Below are 16,220 nucleotides of genomic sequence, written 5' to 3'. Positions count from 1 at the left end.
TGGATTCGAAATTATTAAAATAATAAAAAATATTAATTTCCTTAAATTCTTGCCATAGTAATGAATATCATAACAATGCTAATTAAATTATGGGAAATGTATTCACAGGCCAAATAAAATTGCTTCAAAGGCCACATCTGGACTGCAAGCTATCACTTTGAGACCACTGGCTTAAACAATTACAAGCAGAGAATTTAACAACAAAATTCATTTTCACATAACTGCATTTTAAACATGAAAACATAGTGATCTGAATCACGAAAAGTATATATTTTTGCTTGTTTTTGCTTTCTTAATCAATTTTAAATCTTTCAGAATCTGGAATGCCTTAAAATTTGTTCACTTTGTTCCTTATATCTTGTTGAACAACATCATTAATTTATGGATTCTCAGTATGTTTATTTCAATATGGCAATTAATATAGGGCACTATTTTAATGCAAAACAAATTATATTCTTATAACTGCTAAAAAATGGTTTTGGACTGAACTATACTATTTAAATCTCCACTAATACAGTGGTTTTGAAATAACTTTTCTGTGTGTGATGATTAACAGTTAAAAACAACACAAAGCCAGAAATAAAACCTTTAATATATCAGAAAGTGCTTTGCAGTTGGCAAAGCATTCAGTGAATGATTTTTTTTTAATTCTATTCTGACTTAAAAAATAATGCAGATCCTAAAGCAGACAAATGACTTTCATTACCTAAATATTACATACAACACACATTATTTACATATTATGCATGAGCCTGTAATTATACAGCAAAAGAGTCTTTGAAAAGGCATCTTTAAACCAGTGCAAAGCTCTGACGAAAAAGTGCATAGTCAAAGTTCAAAATATACAAATTCATGCTAATATTTACAAAGTAATGAGTTATGTAAATGTGAGAAACACTTTAAGTACATATATAGAGGCAGTACCTCATTCATCAAAATATCATCACAGATGATATGGTTAATAACACTTTAAATATTAAATTACAAGATTTGATTGAGTTAAAAAAATCACAAAAATATGGAATGTTAGTATTTATACAAAATAATTCACACATAAAATACATGAATGGGGGAAAAAATCTGTATCCTGTTATAAAGAGGAATGTTTTTTTTAGCTCATGTTTTAAAAGAACAGGAATTCAAAACAATCATACAATAAAAACATACTGATCCTTTAAATTTAACAAATAAAAAATATCAACAAACCAATTTACGGAATCTGTATGATATCTTCGAATAAATGGGGGGGGGGGAAGATGAGCAAATAATCTATATAAGCAAATAAAAGAAAATATATTATTCATTATTAATGTGAATTTGTTAATTTTCTTTTTAATTATTTACTTATTTTCTGGCTTTTGCTTAATATATTTGCCATGTAGTTGGTGACTGCATAATATTAAAGGCTTTTTAATATGAAAGAAACATTTAAAAAATTAGTTTTGCTTTGAATAACTGATATGTTATGTCAATAAATAAATTTTTAAAAATTCAGCACTAATATTAACCAAATAAAATTTGACTGAATACGGATTTATACAAATTGAATTTTAAATTATGTTTAGTAATACTAAGATAATTTTAAATTCATTTTGAACTACTATTTTTAAATAAATGTTAATTACTCATAATTAAAAAAAAATTTGATGAACAACTAACACAATTATTTGCTATGCATTTCAATTTTCTACACTCAATAATTTTGGCTTTTTGCAAAAATTCATTAACACACACATAGTTTAAACTTCAGATGAGCTAAAATAATGCACAACACAATGTTAAAATTGGAAGTTCTTCTATGAAAATATATTATAATTGCACAACTATTTAATTTTATATATGTATCCAGAATACAATAAAACCCCAAAAATTATTTAAAACATTTAAAGGTTTTAGTTTCTAAAACCTATTACAGTACAAAGTCTCTAATCCGGACGTCCATTATCCGGAATGATCTATAACCAGACCTCAAAGCCACAAACTTTTTTTTTTTTTTTTGGTGTGCTTTATGCATGTGTGCTTAATGTGTGCATCGGATAGTGAAGAAACTGACAGAGAGGTTACTGAAAACAAAAAAATTTCGATTGACAAGTTACTCAGTATTCTCGACACAGCAGTTACAGGACCTGAACAGTGGAACTTTGTAACTGAACAAGAAATTATGTATGTTTATAGAATTAAACAGAAAGTATTAGCACAAAAAACAAAGCAACTTAAACAACTTACATTGAAAGAAATGTTTAATAAAGTAAACAAATAAATATTAAGCTTTTTTTTTTCTTTTATTTTGATACCCTTTAGATCATAATTGCTCTTTATTTCATAAATTACGGTTTCATATTTTTAATTGTATAATTTCTGCATACCATCTTACCAGATTTAAATTGATGATCTATAATCCGGAATTGACGAAGTCCCAACGAGTCCGGATTACGGACTTTATACTGTATTTGCAGATATTTCAGATATTTTACTAACTTTATAATACAGAAACATACACTTCCAATTTTTTTTTCTTCTCAATTTCACAAGAGAATTAAAAATCTAAATAGTAGTTACATACCCTATTCAATATTTATAGTAATTTATTTTAATCCACATAAATAAAATTTATTGCAATTAAAAATAAAGGTCTCCCATTTTCCTTACACAATACAGTTACTGGAAAAATTCTATAATACATACCCTTCTTATGAAAAATTTTTTGCATACTAAATTGTATGATTTTAAAAATGTAAAACATTTATCAAAATCATGAAAATGGATAACATTAGATTAAATGAAAAGTGTTTTTAAAAATAGAAAATACCAGATTCATGAACAACAGAATATAATTCACAAGAAATCAATTCTCACCATTACATTTATTTAATACAGAATTTCATTCAATATTTACTTATTTCCAAATGATTCCTTAAATCTATTTATATTCTTCTTTTATGTATTAAATGAAAAACGAAGACCTTTAGAATAAAAGAAGTTAATAACAATTTTATATTTATGCCAGAAAGTCTAAGATATAAAGCAATAATTTGTTTTGTTTTTTCAAATTCTTCATTTAAGCCAATGGCAATTTATAATAACTTCTCAGTAACATAGATTCGGCTAAACAAACCTACTTTATGACAAGTTTTACTAAGTGTGGCTAAAACTGTTTTTCTGACGAAAGTAGAATTTTCAGCAACTTATTAATATTTTTAACAAAGTTAAAAATTTAAAAGATAAACACTGATCTTGCATCATAATAAAATTATTGGTATATTATAAAAATTGTTAAACTGTACGTAATAAGATGTGGTTTCAACTCTTAAGAAATTAGGTAGCAGATTTAATAAAACAATCACAATTTTGAACTAAAACATACTAAATTTTGTATATCAGTAAGCATAAAATGGAATTCAAGACTTTGTACATATTTATGTAAAATTATTGAAACATATTACAGCAAAAAATTACATTTTCTTTTCAATAATAAAAAAGTTAAATTCTTAAAAAACTTTTAAAAAAATGCAAATGTAAATTACAAATTTTTTTTAATATCAAAATTCAATATAACACATTACAGTAAAATTTTTACATTTACATTTAGTTTCTGATGTAAAAATAGGTGAGACCAGTTCAATTTTAAATTACACTTCTGTAAAGACAATAGAATTTTATACATAAAAGCAGTAATTTTTAAAGAGATTCAAGGAAAAAAATTATGAAATACCTAACTTGCACAAAATGCATTTATGCAATAGGCAAATTTGCTAATTTTTCAAAAAAGAAAAAATATATATTTAATGGGGAATAAAAAATACATTACAGCAGGAATAAAAAACAAACTAACCATCAGATCATTTTTCAATTAGTTCAGTCAGTGTTTATAATATTTACGTCCAACTCAGTTATTTTCAGAACTCATATTTATCTCACACTATAAAATGGCTAATCACTAACTAAATACCCCCTCAAAGGAAGAAACAAATGTTGCAATGGGGGTGATTCTTAAACAATACATAAAAAGAAAATATCACATACTTTATAAATACCCTTACAATAAAAATACTACAAAAACAATTGATTTTAAGGAGGAAAACAAATACTGAACTGTTTATGAAAACTGGAATTATTAATAAAAGAAATTCTTTAATATCAAGAATGAAGACTGACATCAATCATTTGAGCTGTAAAGATACTGACCATGAAACATCACTTCAAATAAAAAATTTTTACTATATATATATATATATATATAGTAATAGTGTGTATTTATTGTGTATATATAATAGGCACTGAATTACATTAGGCTATAGAACTAGCAGCATTCTTTCCTTAAAAGAAGCCATACACTTATCTTTAGAAAAAGCAAGCCAAAACTACATGCAGCACATATTTGTACTTTATAATAAAAAAGCTCAGGAAAACTTTGTGAATGAGTATTACACTTGAAACATCATTTCAAGCTTTACAAAAAAAATTCAGGTAATTTCTATTTAAAAAATTAAACCGGTATCAGTTGATTGTTTTGGATGTGTCTCTCAAATAAAAAATAAAACTAGACTTCTTAAGTGTAGAAGGCCACTTCACAAAGTAATAAATAAAATGCACATCACAGGTTACTTACCTGGAATTCAGGAAAGGTTTTTATCAAATAGTTAAAACTCATGAAAATAATTTAATTACAAATGAAATAAGAAAACAAATAAATAAAAACTCGAACCAACTGTTCATAAATACAACACGAAAATAGTAAAATAACTTAAGGTAAATAGTATGGAAAATTCTGTATTTTCCCAAATTTAGTTCATGAAGGAATGTAGTTAGGATGCTCAATTCTATCAAATTAAGCACACATATGAACAACTTAAAAACTTTTCAAAGAGTAGACTATTTCAAACTTTTTCAAATACTTCCATAATTAATTACAATTCTGCAATTAAAAAATACTTCAAAAAGTTATTTTGTTTCTTAGCAACATTTTTGAATAATGGATTCAAATTAATTTTTTCATTCAAAAACTTCAAATATATATTAAATTACCAAAATTTTAAAAATAATTCAGTAACTGATTATATTGCATTTTAAAAATCTTAAATCTTCAAAAACAATTTACAATAAGTATTATGAATTTTTTAGTCTAAAATTTAAAATATCTTGAAAACACACAAAGCTACTAATTTTTTTTTATCAAAATTAATAATTCAGACTTGAAATAATAAAACAGTTATCCAACAAAAATGGTCTTCAAATAAAATAAAACTGAATATTATGCTTATGAAACACTTAAAAACTCGGTGCATGAACTAGTAAGGTAAAGAAGACTAAAATATTGCATTAAGACTGACCCAAATGTAAATTGCTTTTTTCTTAGCATGCCTTTCCGAAAAATGGGTGCTTTTGAATATCAAACTCACATCCCCTCTCCTTAGCCAAGAAATAAAACATATAAAGTAAGCACCAAAGCTGAAAATAAATAACAAAGTAGTTACAATTTTTTTAATTATAATTAAATGCACGGAGCAAAATTTTTCTGTATAGGTATAGAAGAAGAAAACAAGGATGATGACAAAAACTAAAAATAATTTATCATCTACACTCTAAATTGCATATTCAAAGAAAATACATTTGGCTATTAAACAAAGCACCTGGACATTTAAAAAAAAAAAAAAAAAAAAAAAAAAGATAATGATGAAAGAAAGGAAATACATTTACGTTCAGGTTATTTAAAAATGCCCTTAACATACCTAGGTCATGCAAGATACAGCCTTACTTACACAGATTTTTTTTTTCCATACACAATTAAGTTAAAAAATTTAAGATCAAATTTTAAACAAGGCCACTTTACATTTGGGTCAATACAGTGACCTACTCTTACAGAAAAACTCTCAAGTTGTTCACAATGGAAGTACATATTCCCCTCCCCCCCCCTCCAATACATGGACTGAAACCAGCATCTCACTGGCAAAACAGTCTTTACCTGTGAACTATCCTTTTTACTTCAATGGTTCATTTATTTATATATTTATGTATATGTATATATATATATTTTTACAAAAACTATCTTATTTTCTTAGGAAAAGTTATAATTCTACTGAAAATTGTACATTTACTTGCATTAAGGTTGCCAAAAATTTTTCACTACCTCACAGACGACTGCCGATGGTCATCGATATTGATCGTATCTGAAAGTGGAACCGTGCTGTCTTGAGATTGTCCGTCGGCTGGAATGTCTAGGAGGCTCTTGAGATCGTCTGTTCCAGAAGCTTTATTTACAGTTTTTATAATAGGCTCTTCAGTTTCATCTATACTGAAGCGAACTCGAGACGCACTTCCATTTTCTTCATTAGATGAACTTCTAGAGCTATTGAAAGGTGTTCCATTCGTAGGCGTACCATCGTTATTCGACGAGGTACTGAGGCACCCTTTTGTGGGAGAAGAAATATTGTCTAGACCAGATTTTATTTTGGCGTAGGCCAAAGAGCGATAGCTGCCAGAAGAATCCATCATTGCACTATCCTGACTATTCTTCCTTCGAGGTGTGTTGGGCAAAGAGGTAATCACTGTAACATAAGGAGCATGATAAGCCCCTACTGTTAAAGGCGGTAAAGAATGAGAGAGAACTTCTGATTCCTGTTCATTATTTTCCATTCGGAACATGGGATTGATATTAGAGGAAGCATTCGAAGTATCAGAAACATTAGAAGAAGTTCGTCTATGAGTGTATATTATTCGCTGTGGCGTACGAGGTTGTACTAGACCAACAGTCGATGAAGGAGTAGGAGAACTAGGATTTTCATATGAATGAAGACTTTCTTGATGACATACCTCGGGATACAAACGTTCAACATGATAAACGTCTGGCCTTGCCTGATCGGCATAAACTTTCTCTACGTAGCAAACGGATTCCACACCAGCACCTCTGTATTCTTGATAATAGTGATAAGAAATTTCAGGATGACGGGAATGATCTGGAAAATGCGGAGGGGGTGTGTGGTATCCTTCTTGGCGGTTGAAGTCATATGACATGCGTTCCAATACTGATGATATACCTGAAAGAAGAAGTAAGTGAATGCAAAAGAATAGGCATATTCTTTTTATCCAATAAAAACATTTAGACTTTTAGTATTGTATGTTTAAGCAGTTAAGTAGTATTGTATGTTTTAAAATGAATGGAAGGATTAAGATTTAAAATCAATTTTGTAGTTAAAAAATGAAGATTTATTTAAAGAGATGGGATGAAACTAAGTCTATATTAAACAACAATATACAAGCAAAATATATAAAGATTCAGTTTCTCATTAATAATATTTTGTGGGTGTGATCATAAAAACAGGTTTTATGTAATGGAATAAAATGTTAACATACAAACAGGGAGGCGGGAAATTGTATGTGTTTCAAAAAATTAACTACAACACTTTTAAGATTAATCAAATTATTTATAATAGCTGCTTGTATCATTATAAAAACATTTATTGCTGTTTAATTCATTCTGATTAAAAGTATCATTCTTTAAAACATATATGATTTCCAACTGTTTACAGAGATACTTAACTAGTTGAAGACATGCATTCATACAATAAAGAAATTAATAAATAATTTTAAACAAAATGTTTTAACCAGCTGATATTCATTTAAGAAAAGTAACAATTAATTACCGTATTTGACGGCATATAAGACGCATTTTTTCCCTAAATTTGATCTCAAAAAAGTTACCTGCATCTTATACATAAAGGACACAGGTTAACTTTCAATACTGAATGCTATTTTTAGCCCGGATAAAGGTCTAGACACACATAACTTTTACTACATCTACATGTGTGTGGCCTTCTAAATAAAGGGTGCGTCTTATATGCCGCCAACTACGGTAATAACTTTAGAAAAACTGAATTGATTATTAAGAATGTTTTTCTGAAAACGTTCTATACAAAATTTTTATTTTTATTTTTAATAATATGAATACTCTTTTTTTTGGGGGGGATGGGATAGAAACTCTCTTAATTAGCGGAAACTGATAATAAATTTTGAGGCAACTGAAAAAAATTAAAACTAAAAATATTATTTGGTTTTTATGTGATTCACCAATACTGCCTAAGTTCTAAACACTGTTTCAAAATCTGATGAATGATAATACTTTTCTAATCCTTAAATACTGTTTTAAAATAGTGTTCTTAAAAACTTTGAAACACTGAAATTAAAAAGCTATCAGTTTTAGACTATCTTGCAGCTTTCTTTTTCCAAGTTACATACAAGTGCAAATCTTGACCTACATTAGACATTAATAATAATTTTAAATTTACAGTAAGAGATCATTACAAACTGTTATAAAGTAGTATTGAGAATATTCAATGGCAGTTCCATCTAAAGAATATTTCCCTCAAAATAAACAAATTTTCTCTTTTTTGTTTCAGACATTACACAAATTATTAATAATATGAGTAGAATAATTTCCATTTATTTAATTCTTTTAGCTCCGTCACCTGATAAATATCCTTTTATTCTTTATTAAGAGATACGGAGATAATTCTGCAGCAAAAATCTACAAATAAAAGCATTTTTCTGACATTTCTACAGAATATTCATTCGGATTACATCAAATTCTGCAAAGAAAATATTTCTTAAGAATTACATCCTTTTAATAAAGATTCAAAATAAAAATAATCATTAATATTAAAATACTGAAGTGTGTAAAAGATTGGTACTGACTATTTTGTAAACTATGAAATTATGTACAACATACAAAAGTTACTATGTATGTATTATACAGTTTACTTCATTAATAACCACAAGCTGTGAAACCAAAATGGCCTTTTTTTTAATTACTCATATTCTTGTGATGAAACATTAAAAAGAAAACTCTTTTATGCATCACATTTAACCAATTTTGGCATCATAAAAATCTAACAGGTATATCAGAACATAGGATACTTATATTTTAAAAGTTAAACGTACTAAAGGATTATATTAATTTTATTTATATTCTATACCTGTTAACTTACCATACTCAAAAACCAGAATTTGTTCAGTGAAAGAAATAACATTCTAATGAAAAAAAAAAAAATATATATATATATATATATATATATATATATTTTTAATAATGAATTTAACACATTTACTGCCATAGGAGGTATACAAAAATTCACCAGACGGTGATTACCCTGAAATATACCTCAGTCTATGTTGGTATGTGTTGGCTATTAGACGATAACACAAATCACATGCCTGTGCACAATCAGCAGCAAAAGCATTACCATTTGATAATTTTCTAAAAGTACAAATGGTAATTTTTGAATACAAGTTGTATAAAAATAATCATATACAACCTTTGCTAGAAAATCTCCCCCCCCCAATAAATTTACATTGTGTTTCTATGCACAAATGTTTGCAAACATAAGTTCCTTCCCCCATGAAGAATCAAAAAAAGTCCGATGATAAACGGCATACACTCCAAAACACAATATACTTCTTTGATGAATACATGAATACAATACAAGAAACAATAATGCAATTTAATACAAGAAATGTCTGCATATGATTTTTGAAAAGTAAACGAAAGTTTTACTTTTTCATAGACATAACTAAGATAACAGATCTCAAAGCCTTAAAAACTTCTTAAAGCATGAAAAATCCATGCCATTTAGCAACAAACAGTAATACAAAGAATAGTGTCAATGTTGCTTTGTGCTCATTGGTAAATATTACTGTACAAGATAACTCATAGGTGTGCTTGATGCTCACTGGAGAACTGAAACACATTTTTCATCTATAATCTCATATACATTTTTTAAAAAAAATCTGAAAGGTTACAAATTTTAAATTACATCCAAAAGGGCTTTTTTTTTAACATTTTGTCTGTCACCTATATTTATTAAATATCACATTCGCCGCACTTAAACCATAAAATTCAGTTCAAAAGCAATATCACAAAACAGTTTTAAATTGAGCATATCCCCCTTTCGAATTTCCTATACAGAGTCTCATGCACTGAACGTTGCCATCACTTGGTTTGAAATCCTCAAGTTTGTTAAAAAAATTCGTTAAAGTTTTACAAAATGTAAAATCGATAATAAAACAAATTCCAAATTTGGGCTTCCAGATGCCCATATTCGCAGCAGGATTACGTCATTCAAAATTTGATGGCATTATGTACCGTTGTTTTATCACAATGCGAAAAATATACATACATTTATGCAGATTTTTCATTACTTAATTTCTCCAAATAAAATAGAGTACTCTAACGTTTGGTGGCAACAATTTGAAAAGTGAAACTGACATTTATAGTGAACTAACGCAAAATACCAAAATGAAAACAATAGTTCTTCAGGGACAAAAACCCTTTGAACTAAAGAAAAGAGGTGATTTCAAATGCTTAGTTAGTTACCTTAAATTTCTGTTTAATTTAAAATTTGAATTTGTAAAATTTTTAAATTCTTCAAATCTCAGTCACATTTTGGGGTATATAGATAAAAATTGTAAGAAATTTTAGGAACAGAGAAAGTACACTGAAATATGTGAATCAGTTGGTGAGAATACAGTGGAAAATCAGGAATCTCCCATCTGAATTGTGAGAGCTGGCATGTCAGCTTGTATAATCATAGGAAACAAATAATTACAATACAGTACAAAGTCTGTAATCCAGATTCGTCGGGACTTCGGCGATTCCGGATTAGGGGTTTTTTCCGGTGTAACATATTTTGCAGTAATTGACAAAACAGATAAACTTCTTAATAAAACATAAATTTTATTTTTAGTTTACGAAGATAGATAATTTGTATACAATTCTTAAGTGGCAAAATTTTCATACATCTGCTAGCTGGTCAAACTTCAGAATTCTAATCTTAAAACAATATCTTATGTTGCTGAGCAACAGTTACATAATACAAATATGGCGTTGCCTCTTCAACAATAAATATAGTTATTTGATAAATAACAATATATTACACTGGATTATAGATCATCGATTGAAATCTCGTAAGATGGCATGCAGAAATAATACAATTAAAAATATGAAACCATAATTTATAAAATAAAGAGCAATCATGATCTAAAGGGTATCTATCAAATGTACAAAAAAAAAAAAAAAAAAAAAAAAAAAAAAAGGCTTAATATTTATTTGTTTACTTTAGTAAACATTTCTATCAATGTAACTTGTTTAAGTTGCTTCTTTTTTGTGCTAATACTTTCTCTTTAATTCTATAAACAGACATAATTTCTTGTTCAGTTACAAAGTTCTACTGTTCAAGTCCTGTAATTGCTGTGTCAAGAATACCGACTAACTTGTCAATCGAAATTTTTTCATTTTCATAGCATAAGCTCCTAGCATAAGCTCTATAATATAATAACGTTCTCTGTTACTTTCTTCACTATCGGGAAGCGCGCATGAGTAAACGCTTTACTGGGTTTACGCGCATCAAACACGCATGCGTCAGTTTGTGGCTTTGAGGTCCGGATTATAGATCATTCTGGATAATGGACGTCCGGATTAGAGACTTTGTACTGTAATAACAAAATGATGTGTTTGCTATAAAATATGCAATGAAAAATTTTTTAATGAAAATGTAACATCCTTACCTAATGGAGAAGGTCCGAATCCAGAACTTGAACTCGTTGCAGCATGTTCACTTTCATTGCTAGCATTGGATGATTTGCGACAAGGACTCTGTGCATGTGGTGTGTAAGAACCACCAGAGCTTATGCTAGGATTATGTTGGGGAGAATCAGTGAAATGCAAGGGGATCCCAAAATCAAAATTTAGACCTGGTCTATAATGCCTTGTTGGACCATGGTATGTATTATGCGGGTACCCTGAAGCAGATGAGAATTCATATTCAGATCCAAGACATAATGGAGAACCTAAGGATGGAAAAATTATAAACATGATAAATACTACTGAAGTAATTATAAACACATAAATACTACTGAAGTGATTTTCAAATTCAAATAAAAGCTCACAACTGTGAATAAAAATCTGAAACTGTCATTTTTTAAAAGTATGTATACATTCTAGTTTTATAAACATTTGAATTTTAAACCATTTTTATGATGTATTGATATATAAAAAATTTTGGCACTCACGGATCTTTACATAACAAAGGCCAAAAGGATCTTGCCAAAGAGTGCCAATCTAAATGCAAGAATGGCCTTAATTTCGTTTAGTTGTAGGAAAACTTTTAATAAATGAGTACTTATACTTTTACCAAATAAATTTGGCAAGTTAGAACAAGTTTTTGCAAAAGTGGGAACATGTTGGGTTTTCCAACTAAGTCTTGCAGCGGCAGCGCCAAACAGGCGATACGGACTTAAAAACTGTACAGAAAAGCGCCAATTGGCGAAACAGTAAACCCGTTTGGCAAACCTACAGGCTGACGGAGAGAGAAGATTTTTCCCCGGCAGTCAAGTGGAACTACTTCAACAAATGTGTGCGTCTCTGTTTTCGCCGAGATATGTAATCTTGTGTACTCGCATCTGTACTGTGCTCTGAATTTCTTAAGCCGTTATAATGTACCCGGCAACTGATACTTTTCCTTATTAAATTTGATTATTAATTGTAACATGTCTATCTTAACTAAGATTTCAGCTTTCCTAGTTAATGTTAGGGATATTTTCGTATGCACGTGTTACTCACACGTACATCATTGGTGACCCTGTCCCTCGCTCCTTCTGTTTCGATCTCTAATGACTATCTGTCTCAATCTTTGTTTAAAAACTAAAAATATGCCTTATTTTGATGCCAATGCTCTTCCTTATGACTGATAAAGGCTCAACCCTATTTATTTCCTCCTCATTTTATCGTACGGATTACACGTGGTTTATCACACTTAAGGAGGATTTACAGTATGTGGTCAAATTTTTTTAATTATCTGTGATTGGTCTTAATTATGTTTTTGTGATATGTTTTGCTCTAAAATTATAGTTTTAATTTAATTATTGATTGTTTAAAATTGATCTTTGGGTAATATTCGTGCTCACACTTTTATTGAGATATTGAATGTCTTCATTATTTTATTCTAAATTGATACTGTTTTGATAAGGTATAGTGCAAAACATTAAGTTTACGATTTACGATATAATTATAATTGGCAACCATGCCAGGATCGGAAGGCCAAACCAACGAGGAATCGAATATGGCGGTTCAGGAGCCACAAATCTCACACGTGGCAGTTAAAATTCCCCCTTTATGGAAAAAAAATGTTAAACTTTGGTTTATTCAAGTTGAAAGTAACTTTGCTTTAGCGAAGATTAGTAGCGATAGTATAAAATACAACCACGTGGTTTCTTCGATAGACCCTGAAACTCTTTCCGCAGTATCAGATATTTTATTTAATCCCCCAGCGACGGCTAAATATGATGCCCTTAAAGCTAGGTTAATAGTAGAATTCTCAGATTCGGAAAGCGAGCAAATACGCAGACTTATTTCTGAATTGCATTTAGGGGACGACAAACCATCTCACTTATTGAGAAAAATGAGAGAATTAGGTGGAAACTGTATAACTGACGAATTTTTAAAATCATTATGGCTGCAAAGGTTACCTTCCGAGGTGCATGCCATTTTATCAATAAGTTCGGAATCCTTAGACAATTTAGCAAAAATGGCTGATAAGACAGCTGAAGTGCGCATGCCAACGAACAACAGCGTGTTCGTGGTCCAGGCAGCTTTGGCGAGTTCCCCCAGAAACCCTAACGATTCTGGTGCCCCCCTCGAGGAGCTTAAGGCCTTAAGGAGCGAAATCTCTGCCCTAAGTAAACAAGTCGAGCGACTCTCCCGCGGAAAAACGAGGAATAATTTCCCCCGGGATCAACATAACACAGCACGTAGTTTTTCGCGTGGGCATTCCCGAGAGCGTGTGAACAATTATTGTTATTTTCATTCGCGATTCGGTAATAATGCACGAAAATGTCGAGCACCTTGTTCCTTTTCTCAGAACACTACGGCCCAGGAAAACTAGTAGTAGCGGCTGTCGATCGAAATTCATCGGCAGTCGCGCATTCATGTCGTTTACATGTTTACGATAACAGATTAAATTTAAACTTTTTGATTGATTCGGGCTCGGATGTTTCATGTGTGACACCGACTTCTAAGTTTAAGAAAATGCATCCTGATTCTCTTAAATTATTTGCCGCGAATAATTCCAGAATTTCTACGTATGGAACAAAATTGTTAACTGTGAATTTAGGACTTAGACGAAACTTTTCTTGGAAGTTTTTAATCGCCGATGTACCAGTGCCTATAATAGGAGCCGACTTTTTAAGGCATTTTGATCTTTTAATCGATTTAAAACGAGGTAGGCTTATCGATAATACTACGAAATTAACTCGTATTGGTTCTCTTTCCGATTCTAAAAATTATTTTTCGGTAAAGTTAATATCTGGTGATTCACCATATCACAGAATCTTGAAAGACTTTCCGGAAGTACTGAAGTTAAAATCCGATTCGGGTAGAGTAAAGCATAGTAGGGTTCATTACATCAAAACAAACGGTCCTCCTGTGCACAGTAAACCGCGTAGGTTAAGCCCTAAGTTATACGAAGCAGTAAAAAAAGAATTTCAATTTATGATAGATCAAGGTATTTGTAGACCATCAAAATCAGCATGGTCATCACCTCTTCATGTAGTTTCTAAAAGTTCGGGCGACATACGGCCAGTAGGAGACTACCGAAAACTAAACGCGTGCACCGAACCCGACAGATACCCTATCCCGCATTTACAAGACTTTAATAATACGCTTAGCGGAAAGACAATTTTTTCAAAAATTGATATCGTTCGGGCATATCATCATATACCAGTCCATCCAGATCATATACCGAAAACTGCAGTTTGCACCCCATTTGGTCTTTTCGAATTTCCGTTTTTAAATTTCAGACTGTGCGGAGCAGCTCAAACCTTTCAAAGGTTTATGAACGAAATTCTTGGAGATCTAAAATTCGCCTACGTCTACTTAGATGATATTTTGATATTTAGTGATACGGAAGATGAGCATAAATCTCACCTACGTACTGTTTTTGAAAGATTAACTTCATATGGATTGACAATTAACACTTCGAAATGTGTTTTCGGCGTTCCGGAAACATCTTTTTTAGGCCATATAATCAATAAAAATGGTACCAAGCCTCTGACGAACAAAGTGGAACCGATACTTAACTACCCACTTCCTAAAACGGTAAAAGATTTGCAGAGATTTTTAGGATTTTTAAATTTTTACCATCGATTTTTACCCAACGTAGCCCAGAAACAAATACATTTAACTTCGTATTTAAAAGGGGCTAAGAAAAATGACAAGACAATCCTGAATTTGTCTGAGGAAGCGCGGAGTGAATTTCAAAAGTGCAAACAGCTAATCGCTAATGCTGTTCTTTTGGCACACCCGAAGAAAGATGCCCAGTTGGTTTTACAGGTTGATGCGTCAGACTTCGCGATCGGTGGAACGCTATCACAAATAGTTGATAGAAATTTACAGCCTCTCGCATTTTTCTCATAAAAGCTTTCGCAGGCGGAAAGGAACTATAGTGCGTATGATCGAGAGCTATTGGCAGCTTATGCTGCTATTAGGCATTTTAAGCATATGTTGGAAGCACGGAACTTTTCTTTAATCACCGATCACAAACCGCTCACGTATGCATTCCGACAGCGTTTGGATAAGTGTTCACCTCGTCAGGCTAGGCAGTTAGACTTTATCTCACAATTCACCACTGAAATTCGCCATATAAAAGGTTCGGAGAATATCGCTGCCGACGTACTTTCGCGTATAGAAGCAATAAGCATGCCTAACCCTATCGACTATGAGGAAATCGCTAAAATGCAAGAAATCGACCCAGAATTACAAACATTGCTCAAAGAGTCAAAAGTTCTACATCTCAAAAAAGTTACCTTACCGAATTGTAGCTTACCGATATATTGCGATGTGTCAACAGGTAACGCCCATCCTTACATTCCTCCGGCATTCCGTGAGAAAGTCTTTGCCACCTTGCACAATTTGTCTCAACCCGGCATTCGCGCATCAACAAAGTTAGTATGTTCACAGTTTGTTTGGTCTTCCATCCGCAAAGATTGCGCGAAATGGGCACGGCAGTGCATTCCGTGCCAGAAAGCAAAAGTAAGCAGGCATACTAGAACCCCGTTAATGAAGTTTCCAGACCAATCACAGAGGTTTGATCACGTCCACCTTGACCTTGTTGGTCCCCTACCTCCCTCTCAAAATAATTATTACTGTCTAACTATGATAGATAGATTTACTAGAT

The 16,220-nt window shown here is 30.9% G+C and overlaps 1 protein-coding gene across 3 annotated transcripts in view; it reads right to left on the bottom strand.

Moving 5' to 3' along the window:
* Positions 1 to 572: 572 nt before the first annotated feature.
* The window catches only part of LOC118187243 (mitogen-activated protein kinase kinase kinase 11-like), a 63,392-nt gene continuing 47,744 nt past the window's right edge, over positions 573 to 16,220 (bottom strand). For all 3 annotated transcript variants that reach the window (XM_035357429.2, XM_035357427.2, XM_035357428.2), the window contains 2 exons: positions 11,557 to 11,838; positions 573 to 7,034 (listed from right to left, as the gene is read on the bottom strand). In XM_035357429.2, the coding sequence (XP_035213320.1) occupies positions 6,124 to 7,034; positions 11,557 to 11,838 (1,193 nt within the window). In that variant the 3' untranslated portion in view covers positions 573 to 6,123. The remainder of the gene's footprint in view (positions 7,035 to 11,556; positions 11,839 to 16,220) is intronic.

The sequence above is a fragment of the Stegodyphus dumicola genome, chromosome 3 (assembly GCF_044657685.1).
Source record: "Stegodyphus dumicola isolate Sdum_Otavi_A_Nest chromosome 3, ASM4465768v1".
Classification (NCBI taxonomy): Eukaryota; Metazoa; Arthropoda; class Arachnida; order Araneae; family Eresidae; genus Stegodyphus; species Stegodyphus dumicola.
The sequence above is the reverse complement of the archived record's forward strand: the minus strand, read 5'-3'. Positions and strand labels throughout refer to the sequence as shown.